The following is a 21,977-nucleotide window of genomic DNA, read 5'->3' as shown; positions in this document are numbered from 1 at the left end:
TCCTCTTTCAAATCTACATGTCTTTCTATATTCTTCTGATTAAGCCTGTCCTTCCTCAAGCAACTGTATTCAAAAAGTGTTTTAAACTAATTTCTATTCAGTTTAATTTTATTCTTGGTTATTTGTATTTGCTGCCAGTTTTATAATAGTATGTTTTCTGTGAGTTATTATAGGCACACACAATTTAATAAAACTTAATTCTACCAATCTTATGACATTTATTAGGGAACTAAATATAATTTATCACTCTGTTTCTATGAGAAAGTAGAATCCAGGTTCCAAAAGTCCAATTTACAATGGAACACAACTCATGCGAAAACTGGAGACTTCTTTCTTTGTTTTGCCATATGTTGGAGTCTCCAAAGTGTAGGATAGCAAGAATATCTGCTGAGATAGTAAAATAAATATTAAAATTCTATTTATTTAGTCTGTTACCCTTTTTAAATTTTACTTTTGCATTTCTTTTATAATGTTCAAAATGTATTTGTATTATAGTGCACATAATTATGAAAATAAATAAGCTTTTTTGAGGATGACTATGCAGCAGTATTTTGAGGATGAATTGAAGCATACGATAAAAATCTTGGAGAGGATCATTAGAGAGTTTACATGGAGTGATAACAATTTAAACTTTGGAACTTGAAAAGGTGAACTTTTAAAAAGCTTTCTGAAGCCTTTCCCTCCAAAAAAAAAAAAAGAAAAAAAGAAAAAAAAAAGACTTTTTAAAAGTCTTTCAATATAACACATCTTTTTAGAGATTAAAACCTATAAAACAATGGTTCTCAACTGGAGTTAAGAAGCACCTGAAGCTTGATTAAAATGCAAATTCTTGGCTCTTACATCCAGAGATCCTAATTCTGTAAGTCTGGGATGAAGCCAAAAACGTCAGTTGCCTCAAGGATAGCAGGGTTTCTCAATCTCAACATTACTGGTGATTCTTTCTTGTAAAGGCTGTCCTATCCTATGCATTACAGAATGTTCAGAAGTGCCCCTGACCTCCACTTACTAGATGCTAGTAGCACCCCCATTATGACCATCAAACATGCCTACAGATATTGGCAAATGTTTCCTGAAGAACAAAATTGTCCCCAGTAGAGAACCAGGATTAGAAGCTGTTCAAAGATGACACATTTTGTGAAATGCCATCCTTAATCAAAAGGATAAAATAATATGATAAAAATAGGAGACTACAGATATGTACAAGTATATATTATGTACATTGAAATAAACTGGCTTCCCAAAAAGAAAATCTGATTAGCCTCTATAAGCTACTGACAACTCAGCTAAGCTTCTAAGTCAAAGCTCTTCTTATGTAATTTCAACTTGATTTTCTCCCCAGCTTCTATTTTAGATTATTTTTAATTAACTTCACTGGCATTTTGCATCCTGCTAAGAGAAGTCCGCCTAATAGTCTCAGAGGACTCTCCCATGAGAGAAGAGTGCATTAAATCACACATTATCACATTAAAGTATATTCCAGCACTCAGAGTCCAACGGTCTACATCTTGGCAAATGTAATGTGGCGGGGGTTGGGGGAAAGATACAGGGATGGGAACAAGCTCAAGTGATTCATGATATCCCAAGCCTGTTGTCAATGAATCCAGCCCTATAAAAAAGTTGAACTGACTCTCTACTTCAACTGCATTTATCACAATGGCATACAATTTATGTTATAATTTGTGCTTCCACCCTGATTTCTTGCTAGTGACTGAGTATAAGACCTTGGGCAAGTCACTTAAATTCTTTGGACATCCTTTCCCTTATCTAAAAAATGAGCAGGCTGGATTAAATTATTTCTAAAGACTTCTCTAGTTACAAATCTCAAACTTATGAAAGAAGCAATTAATTCAAAGGCTCTTTGGATTATAGGAGTTCTAGTAACTATTGCACCAAAGGTCAAATACCTACATTTTCAATGTTGTTTTATAACACAAATTTTAAAATACTTAATCAAAACAGGACAAATGGCAATTAGAGGGACCACATAAACAAGATCCATTCTCTCTTAAAATAAAATTAAGTATAATTCAAACGGCTTTTCACCTATCAAGACATGTATACAAGTACTTTGCATGAGAAAGTAAATCAACATTTCACAAGGTAGTCACAAATAAGAATATAGCTTTAAATTGCATGTTTACTTTCTATTTTCTGTAAGAGAGATCACAAATCAGCTGCTCAGAGGCCACATCCAGCCTACAGTGGTGGTTGTTTTGTTTGGCCTGGAGAAAATTTGTGTTTAATTAGTTGCAAACCCTTAAAAATGGAGAGAGAATACATACAGATCTGGATTTCCAGTATCACTTGAAATATCTGAAGAGACTAACCCACATGGCAACAATTAGCTAAAACTGAGGAATGTTGTTTCCTGGTCCATGAGCTCTCCAGTTCCCTAAACTCTCCATTGCTCCATACTGTTTGACATCTATCCTGGTTCTCTCTTACAGCCTGGAGCATGTAAGCTTGTGTCCCTGCTCTGTAACTATTTTCAAAACACATGGGAAAGATTTGTAATGCTTTTTAATGCTTTCAAAACAATAGAAAAGCTTGCAGAACCACAGCAAAAAGGCAGAAATTTTAAGGAGGGAGAGTATGCACTTAATATGGACAACCTTTCTAATTCTTAATGTTAATACTAGAATGGGCTGCACTACAGGTTTTTTTAACAAAACACCTAAAAGGATGTAGAACTGAATTTTAGACTTGATGTGGAGTTCAGATTAGAGAATCCCTAAAATTACTTTCAACTGTAATGTTCCATGCCTTTGGTTAACAGTATGGATAGCTCATCACAATATAGTACAGTAATAAATGTAGAGCTTGTAAATGTCATTATTAACCTATATATGTATATTTAACTTTGCAGAGATAGACTTGATCATATCCTTCATGTTCCTGAAATAATTTTTTTTCTGTTACTTTGTATTTAAAATTCCACTTTTCTTACTGACTTTAATATAAAGAATTTAAAAATTGGGTTTCTATTAACTAAGCAGCCATATCCTACTGAAGAATTATTAAGCTGTTCTTCAGAAAGCATGACAAAGAATCCAAGGACAGAAGCAAGAGGATAAAAGAACTTGAGAAAGGGCTTAAGAGTAGAGTGGCCTTCGAGCAAAGCTTCTTCACAAATGTCTTTATCAATGAAACCAACCTAACCAAGCTTCCCTTGAAGCTTTCCTCTACCCATTTGCTCCAAGAATTTCTTTCTTTAAATACACCTTATGAGATCGCCTGTTTAAAATACAGTATTTTAACAAGATTCTGCAGATTCTCTTTTTAAAAATCAACTTTATGTTTAAATTACATTGATTCCCATTTAAAGAAAGTTTTCAAAGTTAAACTAATAATAATTTTTAAAAATGTCTAACTATGTTGCTAAAGCTAAGGCAATTTTCAGGTAAAATATAACCCAAGGGTATCTACACTGATCATGTGTGTTGTACCCGACAACTGTGCTACTTCAGGCCATTCTAGATGCTCTGGTTCTTAAGGTCAGATCACATGACACAATCCAGCATTCTAATGCACAGATACAAGTACCACTGCACATTCTCCCAGATGATTTTAAAATGCAAACTATTAAAGTTGGATATTGTAGATATTAGCTATTTCCAAATCAAATTATTTTCCTTGGGTGTTTGATGTTGATTTTTGACATAAGCCTAGTTTAACAATAGTGATTAGCAGCTCAAGTGTGAGCATAAACAGCCCATCAATGAGTCGATATGACTACTAACAGCATGCCTAATGACAGGAAAATGATTGTGCTGACAATACAATGTGGAGAACATGGGCTGCTTCTGAGAAAACATATGTTTATCATTCTAGTTCTCTGATTTTCTGCAGTTCATCATTTTTACCTTCTCTGTTTAGAAAACGGAGTCACTCATTTAGAGGCAGAAATTAATGATAAATATAATTCAGTTTAACAGCCCTGGGTACCAGAACATTTTAATTTAACCACAGACATTTTCTGCTTTTACCTATTGTGGCTTGAAAGTTAACTCCTTTCTCAATTTTGCTGCCTTAAAAAAGTCTCCCTAAGATTCACTACATTAGTACTAGAAGTGGGAAATAAAGCTACCAGATATGCCTAAAATCAAGGGTATATGGTAGGTTTTTGAGCACTGGAAAAATTACTTAGTTCTGATATATCCGTGACAGAATTATGTAGCTCAAAACCATCCTTAGAGTAAAATGCATTAGAAGTTTAAGAACTTTCCTCTCTGTCACCAGTGGAAACCTGAAGTATATGGCCTTCAAGAGAAGAAAAGTTCAACTCGTTTAGAAGCTTGTTATGGAAGTTCCCCAGACGCAAGAGTATTTTATAGGCTGTGTGTGTTTACACTTTGGAAGAACACAAAGAAGCTAATTCATTCTTGGAAAGTGTTTCTTATAAACCTTGTTTATTTCAAAACAAACCAGTTATTGAAAACATGCATAAGCCATTCCAAAGCCATTGGTCACAGAAAACAGAATTATCAACTGGGTCGTAGAGGAGCCAAAAAGAAACAGAAAGATGAAACGGAGTGAGCGCATGCTTGTTCAGAGAGCTAGGGCAGTCCTGGATCTGCTGAAGTGACCTAGAGGAGAAGCGCTTCAGAACCTACACATTGAGTCTTAGGCCCAAACATGCATATGCTTAAGAAAGAAGCAATCTTGTCATCCTGTTTCTTCGCAACCAAACGAAGGGGGAGTGGAGGGACCAACGGATCCCGCCCTCTTACCCGGTTGTTGATCTAGGGCAAGGATTCTGAAGAACTTGCCTGAGTAACGCGAACTGTGCAAAAGTTCTCAACTATGAGGCGGGAGCCCCTCCTCACAGCACTCCACCTACCCCATCTGTACACGTGTGAGCAAACTGAAAAAGGCAACAACGACAAAGAAGCTTGCCACTGGCAAGCGCGCACTCACCCTGGGCGGTAGAGCCCAGCCGGCCGCCGCCCGCCTCGGCCGCGCGCTGCGGCCCCGCGGGCCGGGGAGCGAGGGTTTCGCCCGCGCCGGACATGGGCCGCTCCGCCAAGCCCGCGCCGCGCCGCTGCCGCCTAGCTCGCCGCCCCGCAGGGCGCCCGGAGGAAGGGCTGTGAGGTGCTGGGTGCAGGGAACTGACTGCTTCTGGCGGAAAAATATACAAAAATTTTTTAAAAAAATGTTTTTAGAGAAGAGCACACCACCCCTGCGGGCCGTTCCCTCCGCCTCCACTTCCCTCCCTCAAACTCCACCCCGGGGAAGTTTTGATTTGAAACTAGCGAGGAAAACTGTTACAACGCAAGTTGACAGCGGCGGGGTCCCGGGGGTCCGAGGTAGACCCAGCGGGGAGGGGCTGGAAAGAGAGATCGGGTTTGGGAGAAGCCCGGGGATAAGGATCAAACCCCTCCTCTTCCCGGCCCGGAGACGACCACCTACCTCCGCATCCCCCCAATCGCTCCAAGCCCCTTCCTCCTCCTCCTCCTCTTCCGCCTCGGAAAGTTAGCGAGACTCCGGCAGCGGCCGCATTTTCGCCCCGGTGGCCTGACGACGGCGGCGGCCGCCCCTGCGCGTCCCTCCCGCCTCCCTCCGGCTCAGCCCAGACGCCGCAGTGGCGGCAACTGCGGCAGCGGTGGCGGCTCTGACTCCGCGCACTCCGCCCCCTCTTTCCAGCCAGCTCACTCCAGCCGGCTCCCCTGCAAGGGGGCCTTCCCCCTCTCTGCCTCTCTTTCCCCCCTTCCACTCCTACACTCCTGAAACACTTCTCCCTCTGTTGCTCCTTTTCATCACATCCGGATCGGGGAGGCCTCGAACTCTCGGCTGGTGGCCCCGAGGCTGAGGGCGGCGCGACCCGAGCTCGGCCGAGCGATCCCTAGCGCCCTGCGCTGTCTGGGTCAGGAGGCCAGAGCCGGCCTGGGCTGGCGCGGGCTCCCCACCCGGGCGCTGCGCCCTCCCGGGGCTGGGAAAGAGGAGTGAATGGGCAGGTCCCTGGCTGCCCAGACGTCCCCCTACCCCATCCAAAAAGTCACCTTATCCCTTCTCCTTATTCCTGCCCCCAGACCGACGGAGGCTTTGGGAATATCCTGAGGAAAACCTTTAGGGGGGACAAGGAGAAACGAAAACACTATTACAGTATCGAACTTTCCTGGTGGGATAGACAAAGTGTGCGTTTGAAACCTTTACCCGTGGGTTGAACGTTTACTCACTTCATCTCTGGCTTCTAAATTACTCTTCGGTCAGACAGGATTCCTGATCAGGTAAAACCAGTTGCAGCTGCACGAATCCGCTGGAGGAATCCAGGCAAACAAGGTTGGCACCCTTGTGGATGCCCTGGTACTGGCCCCAGCCTGGCCTATGGCAAGCTGAATGCCTCACTGGATCAGTGGTATCTGAGGGGAGATAAACTTGTGGTCGGAAGTAAAAAGCTGATCAACTTTCCGTTTATAAATGACACATTCTGATTGTAGCTTAATCTGATGAGCTGAGAATAGCAAGTGTAAAGTAATTTACAGATATATAGTACTTTAATGGTATACTCAGATAATTTTGCTCTTTATTTCATTTTGAGTGAAATGCAGAATTCATTTGTAGAAAGCTAGAACGAACTCATTCTTCAATTCTCTTGGACAAGCAAGGAATCACAGTAACGTTATCAAAATTGAAGAAAATGTACATTGGATTCACTGTCTTTCTAGGTGCATGGTTAATAATATCCCAGAAATTTCATTTCTTCAGAAAGCGCATTGGAATTGATTCCAACTGTTTACAATGATTTGTTACCTATGAAGAGACAGTGCACTCTAACTTGATTTCAATGATCATAAAAAAGCCAGCCTTCCCCCGGGCGCGGTGGTTCATGCCTGTAATCCCAGCATTTTGGGAGGGCGAGGCGGGTGGATTGCCTGAAGTCAAGAGTTCGAGACCAGCCTGGCCAAAATGGTGAAACCCCATCTCTACTAAAAATAGAAAAAAGTAGCTGGGCATTGTGGCGGGCACTGGTAATTCTAGCTACTGGGAGGCTGAAGCAGGAGAATCGCTTGAACCCAGGAGGCGAAGGTTGCAGTGAGCCGAAATCGTGCGGTTGCACTGCAGCCTGGGCGATAGGAGCAAGACTCCACTACAAAAAAAAAAAAAAAAAAAAAAAAAAAAAAACTTCAAAGTTGCTGATGACAGTCATTCAGACCATACTCCCCAAAAAGACAAATGACACTTTGCCCCATGACCCATAGCTAACATTTTTTTTTTCATGTGGAGATTTCAGAAATGGTATGAATTCAAGTGCATTAACTCTCTTGAAAACTTGTCTAGGAGCCTGGACTATTTGGAATTTGTTTCATGGAAGCAGATCAGTTCTGAAGATGACTTCATCACCACCAGAGAACAAACATTTAGGACATCTCAGAGCCAACTGTAGCATCATCTGCACTCAAAATTTACCTGCTCTGGAAAATTCTGTTTTATCCCTGTACCATTCCTTGCCCTATTTTTAAAATTCTCTCACAAAGATGTTAAGGTGCAATAATATAAAGAAGTTACAGCTTTCTTCTAGAAAGTCATAATCAATGATAAATATTTGTTCACTTAATTTCACACAGTCCTTAATATTGCACACGTGGTGATTGATTCCGTAGATACTCCTTAAATTAAATTTTAAAATCTTACTCTTTAATGGAGAAGACACAAAATTAAAATAACATTAGGAGCAAATGAGAAGCTATAGGGTAGAATCACCAAGGTTGTCAAATACTGTACCTCGTTCAGCTGTGTGACTTCGGACAGTTAGTCACCCACTCTATACCTTGCTTGCCTCATAATATGAGAATGAAATTCTTCATAGAGTTTCTTTTTGAGCACTAAGTAAGGTAGTTTTCCTATAGAATTTGGAAGACTGTCAAATAAGGGAAAAAGTGTTCAAAAGTATCAACTATTATTACTATTTACACAGAAGCACCTTGAGGGGTAAAGCTTAGCATGGCATAATGACTGTATCAAAAGGGTCATATCAAAATACCAGGTTGTCATGCCATGCACCTACGCAAATGAGCTCAATGAATTCTTTCATCTGTCCATCTACCCTATAAGTAAATTGCCAAGATTGTACCTTCAGGATTAGAACTCAGGTCTGTCTCTCTTGCAGGCTATCCTGCATCCCTAGGTAACTCAGGTCTTCCTTCTGGAGGATCTAGAAGTGGTCTTAATGCCATTATCCTGGTGTCTGATATGCCAAGAGTTAAGTGTGGGCTCCTGAGTGTCCCTTACACCTCCCATTTCCCACATCCCTGGCTGCACTTGCTTGTTCTGATTGCTTAGTTTGTTTACTGACAAGCACTCCCATACGTTCATCTCTCATTCTTTCACTCAGTGTCATGAACTAAGTTTGTGTTTCCCCAAAATTCATATGCTGAAATCTTAGCCCCTGATGTCACAGTGTTAGTAAGTGGGGCCTTTGGGAGGTAGCTAGATCATAAGAATGGAGCCCTCATGAATGCAATTAATGTCCTAATGAAAAGACACAAGAGGCCAGGTGTGGTGGTTCACACTAAGGCAGGGAGATCTTTTGAGGCAAGCACTCTAGGACCAGCCTGGGCAACATACAAAGACCCCATCTCTACAAAATTGTTTTTAAAAAATTAGCAGGGCATAGTGGCATACTCCTATAGCCAGTCACTCTAGAGGCTGAAGCGGGAGGATCACTCAATCCCAAGCGTTGGAAGTTACCGTGAGCTATGTGGGATACTGCACTCCAGTTTGGCAACAAAGCAAGATCCTGTCTCTTAAAAAAAATAGACACACAAGAGTTTCCCAAGTCCCCACCTTCTAATACTATCACCTTGATGATTAGGATTCAACATATGAATGTTGGGGGACTACAAATATTCAGACTCTAGAAGGGGGAGACATATTTTCTAAGTTACTATTTATAAAAGCCACTCTGGTATTATGCATAAAATTGTTTGGAGGACTGAGAGTGGATCTAGGGAGTCCAATTTGGAGGCAAAGGCTGATGCTGGCAGAGGGAATGGAGCCAAGTAGATAAGGATAAAGGATGAGGAAGCTAGAGGAATGGAGAGCAACTGCCAACTTTCTGCACCTAGGTCAATGACGGTAGTACGACCTACAGAGATGAAAACATTCAGGAGAGACAGTTTTTGGGGAAAGCTCCTGAGCTAACCATGTAAATGATGCAGCACGTGTGAGACACCTAATTGGAACTGTCCTACATAGGCTGCTGGACATGGGACTGGATTATAAGCATATAAATGGTACTTCACTAACTAGCAGGTTATCAGAGTGCACAAGGCAACTGTGCACAGTAAAAGGTGCCCTGGAACTCAATCCACATGTATCCTTACTTGCCTCTCTCACTTTCTCCACATCCTTCCCAGTGACATAATACCATTATCTGCTTGGCTTGGAGAACCACTACTGTTTAAGTACTACTACTGTCAGTGTCCCACTTGCTAACCCAGATCCCCCTAGGTTGTCTTTATTAAGCTAGATTTTTCCATGTCTTACGCTATCTTAATCTGGGTGGGTGGAAATTCTCCAGGGGTATCAGCTTGCTGGTGAAACACAATGCCCGACCCTGGATCAATCCCCCTGCCTTTGAAATTCTTGTGTGCCTTACAACCATTCCTGCCTAGTGGTGTGCACACTAATGATTATATAATAGTATGTGAACACATTGTGAAAGAGGTCTGACATGAGCTAAGCAAATGAAATAAAGAACTAATTAAAAGAGTTTATAAAGCATCCTTATGGACTACTTAATCTTCATCATTCATTCATTAAACATTCATCAAACATTTATTGTGCATCTACTATATAGTAGGCCACATATTAGGCTCTGGAGATAAAGAAATTTGGTTTGATGTCTTGAAAAGCATCTAAATTAGTTTTCACTTGGGCAGAGGCTTATTTGCCTAGTAAAGTCAAAATTAATCTCCTTACATAGGTGTCTAAACCAGAGGTCTACAACTGGGGTGTGTAATTGTAAGGGCATTCCAAGGGATGCATAAGACAATCTACTGAAATGTGGGCAGAAAATATTAGAGTGAGCATTTATATATGTTTTGTTATAATTTTTAATTTCTATTTTTGAGTATCTTTTTATACAGTGTATTGCACATTTGTACAAAAGTACTTGGGTATGATTTATAAGTAAACATACATTAAGAGTTCACATTCAAATACCCTCTTTGTTTAAAAAAAAATTTTACCTTTAAAGAGTCATTCCCAGATTATATCAAGGGTAGTTTTTCTGGAAAATATATTTACCTCATTTATGTTAGAAGCAGGACTTTAGCAATCTCCAAACCCAATGACCTAGAAACCAGGAAATAACAGCAACATACTAAATACCTAAAATAACCTTCATGATGTTCAGAAAGTGCCAGCACAAAAGACATAATCCTTCTCAAATCTTACTTGTTCTTTTGTGAATACACACCTCTAATCAAACTTTATTTTCTGTTGTTTCAGCTCACAGTGTTTTAGAAGAAGAAAACTTAGGGCGCAGGGACATGGAGGGGAAGAGATTAGCTAAGGGAGCTATTAGGTCAGAAAAACTGACAGCAGGAGAGATGACAGCTGACAGACAACGAAGATACAGGAAAATAAACATGTTGTAACAACACCTTTGTGAATTCAGCTTCGTGAAATAGTCTATGCTCCTAATGAGAGCCTGAGTCATTAAGGAAAGAGTCAGTTAGTTATATGAGTGCTATATTCTGTTTTTAGGGGATCAGGTCAATCTTTTTACATTCCAGGAAAAACTCTTTCAAACATGTTCAAAAATTCCTTTAAAAAAAGGTTGCTACTTGAAAGAGTAAATTCCACAGAATGACAATTTTACAGCTGCAAAGGGAATTAGCAATCATAATTTCAGGCCAAGCTGTCTTGATCGCATTGCTCCACCTCCTAGTACTGTGTCAGGTGCAATCAGGTGCAAGGGAGGTCAGGTGCAAGGGAGGTCAAGTGCACAGGTTTCTGGAAGCCTGCTCTTAGAGTAGAGCACTTTCTTCCTTTTCTCCATAATGTATTAGTCCTTCTCTTAAAATTTAAGTGAAACAACTGGTTCTTCTGCTTTTTAAAAGTTTAAAAATCACCAGTTTTGCCCAACTCCTTCATTTAGTGTATAAAAAAAATACAAAGACATAAAGTTTACTCACTAGGATCAACAAACATATATTGAATGTTTACTATATGTCAAACCACATGCCAGACACTAGAGTTTCAAGTGTAGAAGAAATACTGTTTTAGGCTTTTGAGAATTCATGGTCTGTAAGGCCAGAGGCAGAAGAAGGCAGCAATGTAGCAGCAGAACAGTCACCCAAATACTTACCATACTGCAGGAGCAAAAAGGAAGTAGCACCTACCTAACTCAGCTCAGGCGTAGGTGGGGAGAGTCAGGGTACATTTTAGAAAGAAGATAATACCAAATTGAGTATTGTGGATGAGTAAGTTTGCCTGTCAAAGAAGTTAGGGAATTCCAGATAGAGATAACACTTACAAAGACAAAGAAATATGAAAGCCCCAGAGAAGTTAAATGACTTGGCAAAGGTCAGTTCATGGATTAATTACAGAGCCAGTCTTAGGAGCCTAAATTTCTTGTCATCGAGGCTTCTTGCTCCAGCTATCTGGATAATGCATGTAAATGAATCCATCATTTCTAAGTGATGGCAAAGTAAGGTCATGCCTGTTGTTATATTTTTAAGTTCCAAAGATTTTCTGTTGTGAATGGGTAACCGAAGAACCCGGCATAAAGTCTCTTGTTGCTGAATTAGTCCTCTCCAAGGTCTCAGTTAGTGTCCCTTTCAGTTGGCTGACTTCTCTGGCCTGGGGCACTGTCTTTCAGGGTCTCTCCTTGCTGTCACTGTACTTTCCTTCTTGTGTTTTAAAGGAAGGCAGGGAGATGTTAAGGCATACAGTGGCACTTGTCAGATAAAAGCAACATGACTGAAGACAGACATGAAAATGGTCATAACATATGCAGTAGACAATAAGTAGACATTTGCTTCATACTTAGAAACTGAACCTAGATATACCAGGAGAATAAAAATTGTGAAAAGTTTTCAATACAAGGAGCTCCTGAAAATAATGACCGATCTGCTGAAACTGCAGTTGAAAATAATGTCAGCATGAGGATCATGACAAAAATGTTTAAAATGGTGTAGGAGATGAGGATTCTTTTGTTACTATAACCCCTAAACTCATTTAAATTCTCAAGTAAAGAAAGAAAATATCATCTCTGACATTTAAATCAGTGCCCCTATTTCTCCAAGTTTTGTATTAAGAAATACATGCTAAATTTAAAAAGCAGGATTGCAACAAAACTACAGTCATGAGCAACATAACAATGTTTCAGTCAACAATAGATGGCATATATGACAGCAGTCCCATAAGATTGTAACAGAACTGCTTTATGCAGGTATACCAGTTTTTATCTTTTATGCCATATTTTTACTCTATCTTTTTGTTGTTGTTTTTTAGATATACAGATACTGACCATTGTGTTACAATAGCCCACAGTTCTCAGTAGAGTAGCATGTTGTACAGGTTTTTTTTCTTTCCTTCCCTTTTCCTTCCCTTTTCCTTCCTTCCTTCCTTCCTTCCTTCCTTCCTTCCTTCCTTCCTTCCTTCCTTCCTTCCTTCCTTCCTTCCTTCCTTTCTCTCTCTCTCTCTCTCTCTCTCTCTCTCTCTTTCTTTCTTTCATATGGAGTCTTGCTCAGTCCCCCAGGTTGGAGTGCAGTGGCATGATCTCGGCTCACTGCAACCTCTGCCTCCCAGGTTCAAGCAATTCCCTGCCTCAACCTTCCAAGTAGCTGAGATTACATGTGTCTGCCACCACGCCTAGCAAATTTTTGTATTTTTTAGTAGAGACGGGATTTTACCATCTTGGCCAGGCTGGTCTTGAACTCCTGACCTCGTGATCCACTTGCCTCAGCCTCCCAAAGTGCTGGGATTACAGGCGTGAGCCACCATGCCTGGCCTGTCATACAGGTGTATAGCCTAGGATCAGTAGAGTATACCATACCACATAAAGGTGTAGCAGGCTATATCATCTAGGTTTGTGGAAGTACACTCTATAATGTTCACACAACAATGAAATCAACCAGTGACACATTTCTCAGGACATACCCCCATCAATCAAGCTATGCATGACTGTATATTGTTCACCCAAGCATGGGACCTATAATGAACTCTAGGAAAAAGTCAAGGTTTCCTAAATATCCTTCCACCTCCCACCCTTCTTCTCTCTCCTACTTCGAATAGCCCCTGTCTGTCAACCCAGCACCTGCAGCTCTATATTCTTTTCTTGCTACCATAGGTTCTCAACTTTAGACAGTGTGCAAATCTGGGCCAAGCATTACAAGGAATAATTTGATTTTACATGTTAAATACAAATATATGAATAACTCAAGATCTTCTTAATTCTACCAGCAACAGTTATGTCTCTATCTTCATAGACCCTCAAAAATGAACGTAGGCCCACAAGGAGACATGGAGAGGTTATTTATTGCCACACTACTTGTGTGGCAGGCAGTTGAAGTTAACCTAGGTAGCCATCCTTGGGAAAGCAGGAAGTTGATTATGTAGATGAAGAGCACGGGGTATTGTGTAGCTATTAGAAGGAACAGATGATAAACACATGTAGAAACAAAGTAGATCTAAAAATGATACTTAGTGAAATGTGCAAGAAGCAGAATGTAATTTTTGTTCAGCACCAATTAATAACTAAAAATACGTGCAGGGAAAACAGAGCACATTTTATAAGAACACACACAAACAAGGATGTGCATAAACATCTGAGAATGCTAACCTATGAGGAGACAAAGAAGAGAGTGGAGACTGGAAATTAGAGAGAGCAAATAAATACATGCAGACAAACATAGGTATAAAAAGGGAGGCCTTGCACAGACCAGTGAAGATAATGTACCATATACGAAGGTGCTGATTAACTCAACTGTGCTCTAGGGGTTCAGAATAATGACTATGACCATCATTATGACAACTTTTACTACTACTGCTACCACCATCACTGCCAAAAATAATCATCATCATCATAAAAGTGTTATATCAATTTGTATTGATAGATTACCAGGTAATGTAATAAAATTATCAGAATAAATGAAGATGTTGTAGGGATATATATTGGGGGAGGAGTACTTTACACATATCCCTAAAATACCTAAAATTAGGTAGAAGCAACTACTTAGTTTGGCTTTGTTTCAGATCAGCAGCACTAGCAAATTTTGGTTGAAACAGCAAATCTATACAAAGGTTTTTTTTGTTTGTTCGTTTGTTTTTGTTTTTGTTTTGGTTTACCGAAGCTCCCCCAGGTTGAGCATCCCTAATCCAAAAATTTGAAATCTAAAATGCTCCAAAATACAAAGAACTGACGTGACACCACAGTGGAAAATTTCACACCTGACCTCATGTGACAGGTCACATATATTATTAAAACTATTACATAAAATTCTCTTCAGGCTACATGTATGAAGTCTTTATAAAACATAAATGAATTTCATTTGATGACTCAGGTCCCAGCCCCAAGATATCCATGATTTATGTGCAAATATTCCAATATCTGAAAAAATCCAAAATTCAAACTGTTTTTGGTCCCACACATTTTGAATAAGGGATACTCAGCCTGTATAGACTGTGGTAGTGAGCTGAATGGTGGCTCATTAAAAGATATGTCCATGACCTCAGAACCTGTGAATGTTACCTGTTTGGGTAAAGAGTCTTTGCAGATGTAATTAAGTTAAATATTGTGAGATGAAGAGATACTCCTGGATTATCCAGGTAGGCCCTAAATTCAGTGACAAATATCCTTATAAGGCACACACAGAGGAGAAGACAGGCATAGAGGAGAAGGTGATATAAAGATGCACACAGAGGTTAGAGTTAAATGGCCACAAGCAGAAGAAGCTGTCTCACCATTAGAAATCAGAAGAGTCATGGAGTGGATTCTCCCCTAGGGCCTCAAGATGGAGGATGGACTTATAACACCTCAATTTCAGGCTTCTGGTCTCTATGATTGTGAGAATAATTTTTTGTTCTTTTAAGCTACAAATTTAGGTGTAATTTGGTACAGTAGCCACAGGAAACCAATACAACTTGTCTTCAGGGAATAGTGAAATTGAGACTATTTAGACTCAATGTGCTAATGTTAAGTATTCAAATTTTGCTGTTCTTTCCCTATCAAGAAGAAAAGTCATCTTACTCTTGAATTCCTGAAGGAACACAGTCCTTTCATCAAAACCAACTTTTTTTGAGGCTGAAATATGTCTGTCCCAATACCTCTGCAGCTCCAGCCCATCTCTTAGCATTCATTGTAATCACTCCCATGTACAAAGTCCCTTAAAATGTACACTTTTTTTAAACCACACATCATTCAATTTTATCCTTGGGATAACTCTATGTAACTGGTATTAATGTATTGTCATCTCCACTCTATAAGTTAAAAAACTTGGACTTTAATTGAAATCCACATCTAATTATTCATCAGATATTATATATTGAGTGCATACTGTACACCAGACTTCCTGTTAGGTCCTAGCAATACAGAATTCATTTGGTCAACAACAGAGATTCTTTGCTTTGCAAACACTGGAATAAAGTGGGAAAGAAAGCTGATGTTTTCTGGCTCTATAAAGTTTAGTCATGAGGCAGATAGACATTAATCAAGTAATCACACATGTAAATATATAAGCACGAATGGTGTTCAGTGATGAAAATGATGAAATGCTATGAGAGTGTGTAGGAGGCACATAGAATTAGAGACATAGGACCAGGCATTGTAGTTCATGCCTGTAATCCCAGCACTTTGGGAGGCTGAGGTGGATGGATCACTTGGGGTCAGGAGTTTGAGACGAGCCTGGCCAACATGGTGAAACCCCGTCTCTACTAAAAATGCAAAAATTAGCCAGGTGTGCTGGCACGTGCCTGTAATCCCAGCTACTCAGGAGGCAGAGTCAGGAGAATCATTTGAACCTGGGAGGCAGAGGTTGCAGTGAGCCGAGATTGCACCACCGCACTCTGACCTGGGTGAGAATGAGACTCTGTCTCAAACATAAAAACATACATACATACATACATATATACATACATACATACAGAGACAAAGTCCCTGCTCTAACAGAACTTAAATGTAGAGTAGGGGAAAGGGCCAAGTAAAGAGAAGATTAAGATATAAAGAGAAGATTAAAATAAGATTTTCATCTTAAAAAGGATCTTCATGGAAGATTCATACGATGAGGTAGGAGTCAGGTTCTGTGGAAGGAAGGAAGAGGCAGCACGAAATCCAACCTGAAGACAAAGGAATTTGAGAAATAAAATGGGTTTGGAGAAGACATCGTGGTTGAGTAGGAGTTAATCATGGAAAGAAGGAAAGGAAGGGAAAAGAATGCAGTGTGTGCAAAGATACAGGAGAAGACAGAAGTAAGACATTCAGAGAACAAATCTCATGCCTGCTCTGTTGTATTTCTTAAAACGCGTATCAAAATAGGGCATTTATACATTCCAGAAGTTTTAAGTTCATCTCAGAATTCTATTATAGGGCTTTACTCTCTAACGATGAGACCATTCATGCAATTTCCCCCTAAGTGATCAGACAAAAACCCATTTGAAGTATGTCCAAGATACCCTTGGCTGCATGTTGCTGGCAAAAATTCACATGACAGAAAAAAAAAAAAAAAAAAAAAAAACAACAAAAAACTAGTATTCTTAGAAAGCTTACATGCATTAACATCATAAACTGAACCACCAATGATAGAATAGTGTTTCTTCACTTCATAGGTTCCATAGTGTTGTTAAACTGTGACCTCGGCTAGAGGCCCTTGGTCCATCTCTTTTTATCCTATACTCTTTATCTTTTAGTTTCTGAAGAGCAGACAAATCTCTCCTGGGTCTCTCAGTAACCAGGAAGCTGGTATTTTGAAAGCCCACTAGTGAGTAAGAGATAATTTTTTTAACAAAAGAAGGAGAGTGGTGCTTATAAAGGTATAATTATTAAACTACGTCAAAAGAAATATATAAGCCATGTAAAACAAACATAAATGCCAAAGATTACAAAAAGGCAAGGTTAAAACTAACCATTACAAAATGAAACCATTCGATTTACAGTTCCTGGAATGACTTTAGAATATCTCATTTGGTATGCACTCAGACCCACAGTACTCTTCTCTTAGATACTGACCGACGGACATTGTCTGTGATTGCTCAGTGTTACAGAGACTAAATCTCTTTTATACAAAGGAGCTGAGGCCTTCCACATCAGACAGAAGCAACTTCTTAGAGCCACCCAGATTTTTGCCTCCTGATAAATCAGTCCTTGTAGAGGGTCTGAGATTTTCTCAATTTCACTTCTGTAAAGGCATTTTAAAAATTAAGTGTAATTTTCAAAAGTAAGCATAACTACCTTCAAAACAAGGCTATTGAGGATTCTTCAACTCAAATTATGATTCTGATTTTTAGGTCAGCATAAGGAATATAAATCACTTTCTTTCTTCAGCTTTGCTAAAGTCATGCTTTCCAAGACTCAATGGTTCTTATATCAAGGAGCCACATCCCTCTCCCAGTCCCACTCCTCACTCAGTATAGACAATGGGACAACAGGGAAAGACAAGACTTTTGATTAATTAGAGAATCCTAAACCTTAATCCAATGGTAAGCTGAAATATTATAGCAAAACAACCAGCAGTTTGAGATACTTCCTTAGTAGCGTTGGACCCAAAGCAACAGATATATGAAAAGTAGCACATATTTAACTGAGACAAAATGAAGAAAATTAATCTTTTCATCTTGGTGAATATAACGTCATTCTTTTGATTTCTTAAAATTCTTCCAAAAAATGATAAACTCTACTTAAAAGAACTTGCTTTCAGGATTATGGATAATATGAAAGCTTAACTCATACAATATATTAATAAAAATGTTTACCTATCTATGAACATGTAGTTTCATGATTTCAATAGAAGGCAAATGGAAATTTCCAAATATTGTATAAAATATATATATTTTTTAAACTAGAAAAATTTTTCAAATTATTTTGTTATCCTACATGTTTTAAGTGCATAATAATAGTAGTGTAATTAATAAATTCCTTAAAATCAATACCTTTTAAAAATCTTCTTTAAATTAAATAATTCTTTTCAGTGTTCTGAGATGAGCTCTTTCATGGACATATCATGCCAATAAGTAATTAATTTTTCATACAATCAAATTGTATCTATAAAACTATTAAAATACACAATACACAAATTTATATTTCTGAAAATGATACCATCAACTTAAAAAATCTAGTTAATTCACAGTAGCCAAGATTTAAAAGCAACCTAAGTGTCCAACAGACAAATGGATAAAAGATAATTTAGGACTCCAAATACAAAATGGAGTACTATTGAGTCATAAGGAACATGAGATCCAGTCACTTGCAACAACATGGATGAAACTGGGGGATTATGTTAAGTGAAATAAGTCAGGCCCAGAAACTCAAACTTCACATGTACTCACTTATTTATGGGAGCTACAAATTAAAACTATTGAATTCATGAAGATAGAGAGTAGAAAGATGGTTACCAGAGGCTGGGAAGGGTAGTAGTGGGGGTGAAGGGATAGGGCATGGTTAATAGATATGAAAATATAGATAAAATGACTAAGATCTAGTATTTGATTGCACAGCAAGGTGACTACAGTCAACAGTAATTTATTGCACGTTTATAAATAACTAAGAGTAAATTGGATTTGTTTATAACACAAAGAAAGAACAAATGCTTGAGATAATGAATGCCCCATTTATCCTGATGTGCTTATTACACATTGTATGCCTGTTTCAGAATATTTCATGTACTCCATGAATATACACCCCCACTATGTACCCATAAAAATTAAAAATTAAATAAATAAAATGTAGTGTATTCCTTCTTAAGTAAAAAAAAAAAAAAAAAAAAAAATCAAGTTAAATTACTTTATGGAGGTCATATTACCTTTAGTACTTAATTTTACAAATTTTAGTGGAAATGTAATAATTTATGACTCTGAAAGATTTTCTTTCCATATCAACGTTTGTATTATACAACTACTGATATATGTATATATAACAACTATGTAATATGAAGATATATTTAAAGATTGCTGTATTTTCTCTATAGCATCATACAAATTTCTCAACATTAAGGTAAAATAACTCATACTGAAGTCCAGAAAATATAATTTTCCTTGAAATAGTATATTACACTTAGTATCTCCTTACCTACACACATTATTAAGTATCTTACCAGGTAGCATTCCAAGACAATCTTTAATGATCCTCACCTCCTATGTAGCTAAACCCAGTGACTTACTTCTAATGAGTGCAATAAGGCAAAATCATGAAATATTTCTTCTAGGATTAGGTTACAAAAGCCTGAACGTTTCATCTTGTATGCTTATGCTCTCTTGCACTCTCTTGCTCTCTCTCTATCTCTCTCTCTATCTCTCTCCCCCTCATGTTGGCACTTACTCTGTCTTCTTTACAGCAAGGAACTGAGGGTGACTTTCAGCCAATAGCACTTGAAGAAGTGAATCCTGTTGAAAACTCTATGAGTAAGTTTAGAAGAAAATCCTTCCCTAGTTGATCCTTCAAATGAGACCACAGCCTGCTGACAACTTGATTTCAGCCTGTGAGAAACCCTGAAGTAGAGAACCTAGCTAAACCTTGCTTAGATTCCAGACCCACCAAATCTATGGAATATCAAATGGGTGTTGTTTTAAGCCACTAAATTTTGGAGTAATTTGTAATGCAACAATAGATAACAAATATAATCATTTAGTCACTTGTCTCTATTTAAATCTGCTGTGTACAATAGAACACCATTCAGAACTATAAGGAGAGAGCTTTAGCCTTGGCAACTGTCTTATTGCCCAGCACTTATGCTGACATTTCCAAAGCAGAGGACCATTGTTCCTTTACTTCTAAATCCAAATAAATACAGGAGTTATCTTTCAGTCTATTTCACGATAAATGTGTACCTACTTTACTAGGGTCTGAATATTTTCCATCATACCTATGAATAAATAAGTGAATTTTTCTACCCCCATAAAACATCAGATATTCTGATATTTTAACTGAGATATGAGTAATATGTAAGAAAATGAACAGAGCATAAATGTTTAGTTTGATAAGTTTTGAACAATTGTATATATTTAACCACCACCCAAAAAGCCATGGAATATTTCCATTGCCCTAGAAAATTTATTCTTGCATTTATTTGTCTGTCACTATTTCTTCCCACTCAACTCTCCAACTATAAATTATCTAATTTCTATCAACATATATTAGCTTGCCTTAAGTAGATTTTATATGAATGCATTTAAACACACTGTGTAGTGTTTTGTGTCTGGATGACATTATATGACTGAGCTTAACATTATAATTTTTATATTTATTCATGTTGCTGCATGTATTAGTAGTTTCGTTTTTTATTGCTGAGATTATTTCATTTAAGTGGATATACTACTATTTGTGTATTCATTCATCTGCTTTTGGGCATTTGGGTTATTTAAAGTTTTGCCTATTATGAATAAATCTACTATAAATATTTGAGTACAAGTCTTTGTGTAAATATATGTTTTTATTTGTGCTTGGTAAGTACCTGGGGGCTGATTTCTTTGTAAGCATATAGATAACTTTTTGAAAAATTGTCGGTTATTTTCCATTTTATAACCACATTAGAAATTTTGGAGAGTTTCAGTTGCTTGACATCCTTGGTAACATTGCATCTTTTCAGTATTATTTATCTTAGTCATCATAGTACGTAAAAATGATGTCTCGCTGGGGTATTAATTTGAATTTCTTTGATAGATAATGAGGTTACGCACTTTTTCATGTGTTTATTGACCATTCATATGTATCTTGCTGATTTTTAAGTTGAGTTGCTTGGAGTTTTATTGCCATATATGTATGTGTGTATTATATAAGAAATATTGGATATAATATTGTAATTATATAGTATATGTCTTTTATTTCGATGTATATGCTGTGAATATTTTTCCCAGATAGTAGCTTGTTTATTGATTTCTTGACAAAGTCTTTTGATGAGCCAAAATGTTAAGTTTTGATAATGTCCAATTATCTCTTTTTTAATGTTATGGTTTATGCTTATCTTAGCCTGTCCAAGAAATTTTTGTCAGCTTTGAGGCTGTGAATTTTCTCTGAGAACTTCATGGTTCTGATTTTTAAATTTAGGTTTATGATCTATCTCAATTGTTCTTTCTGGGCATGTTAATTGAGATAGGAGTGTCGATTAACTTTTTTTTCTATAGACATTCAGTGGTTCCAGCAAAATGTGTTAAATACATCTCTTTCCCTCATCCAGTGAATTTGCCAGTTTTGTCAAACCTCAGCTATAAATCCATGGGTCTGTTTCTGGACTCTAGCCTGTTCCATCAATTATTTTTCATTACATGAATTCATTACATGTGGAATTCATTACATGAATACCACACCATATCTCCAGTTTTACTGTAAGCATTAAAGTCATATAGTTCAAGTCTCCCAGTATTTTTTTCCAAAATTGATTTAACTGTTTTAAGTGCTCTAACATTTCATATGAATTTTAGAATGATTTTGTTTATTATGTATTTCTTGAAAACAGACTTTAGAATGATCTTGCATATTATGTATTTCTTGAAAACAGCCTTGTGTATTAACTTACACAATCGCAAGGTGGTGACAAAGAAATTTGGGGAAGAGATATATATGGATGGATCTCTCTAAGTGGCCAAAAACTGTGAAGATATTTATATCTTATGTGAGTGCTCACCAATGGGTGACTTCAGCAGAAGAGAATTTTAATAATCAAGTAGATAGAACGACTTGTTCTGTGGACATCAGTCGCCCTCTTTCCCTAGCCACCCCTGTCATTGCCCAGTGGGCCCATGAAAAAAGTGGCCATGATGGCAGGGATGGAGGTTACACATGGGCTTAGCAACATGGGCTTCCACTCACCAAAGCTGGTCTG

The 21,977-nt window shown here is 38.2% G+C and overlaps 1 protein-coding gene across 2 annotated transcripts in view; it reads right to left on the bottom strand.

The window, feature by feature from the left end:
- Positions 1–5,948, bottom strand: part of MDFIC (MyoD family inhibitor domain containing) — a 90,907-nt gene extending 84,959 nt beyond the window's left edge. The window contains exons 1-2 of one of the 2 annotated variants that reach the window (XM_007982660.3): positions 5,410–5,948; positions 4,918–5,118 (exon numbers count right to left, since the gene is read on the bottom strand). In XM_007982660.3, the coding sequence (XP_007980851.1) occupies positions 4,918–5,011 (94 nt within the window). In that variant the 5' untranslated portion in view covers positions 5,012–5,118; positions 5,410–5,948. The remainder of the gene's footprint in view (positions 1–4,917; positions 5,119–5,409) is intronic. The other variant, XM_007982662.3, reaches the window with a different exon arrangement.
- Between the last annotated feature and the right edge of the window lie 16,029 nt (positions 5,949–21,977).

Source organism: Chlorocebus sabaeus, chromosome 21, assembly GCF_047675955.1.
Source record: "Chlorocebus sabaeus isolate Y175 chromosome 21, mChlSab1.0.hap1, whole genome shotgun sequence".
In the NCBI taxonomy this organism is placed as follows: domain Eukaryota; kingdom Metazoa; phylum Chordata; class Mammalia; order Primates; family Cercopithecidae; genus Chlorocebus; species Chlorocebus sabaeus.
Note: the sequence above shows the minus strand (reverse complement) of the source record. Positions and strands in the feature narration are given on the sequence as shown.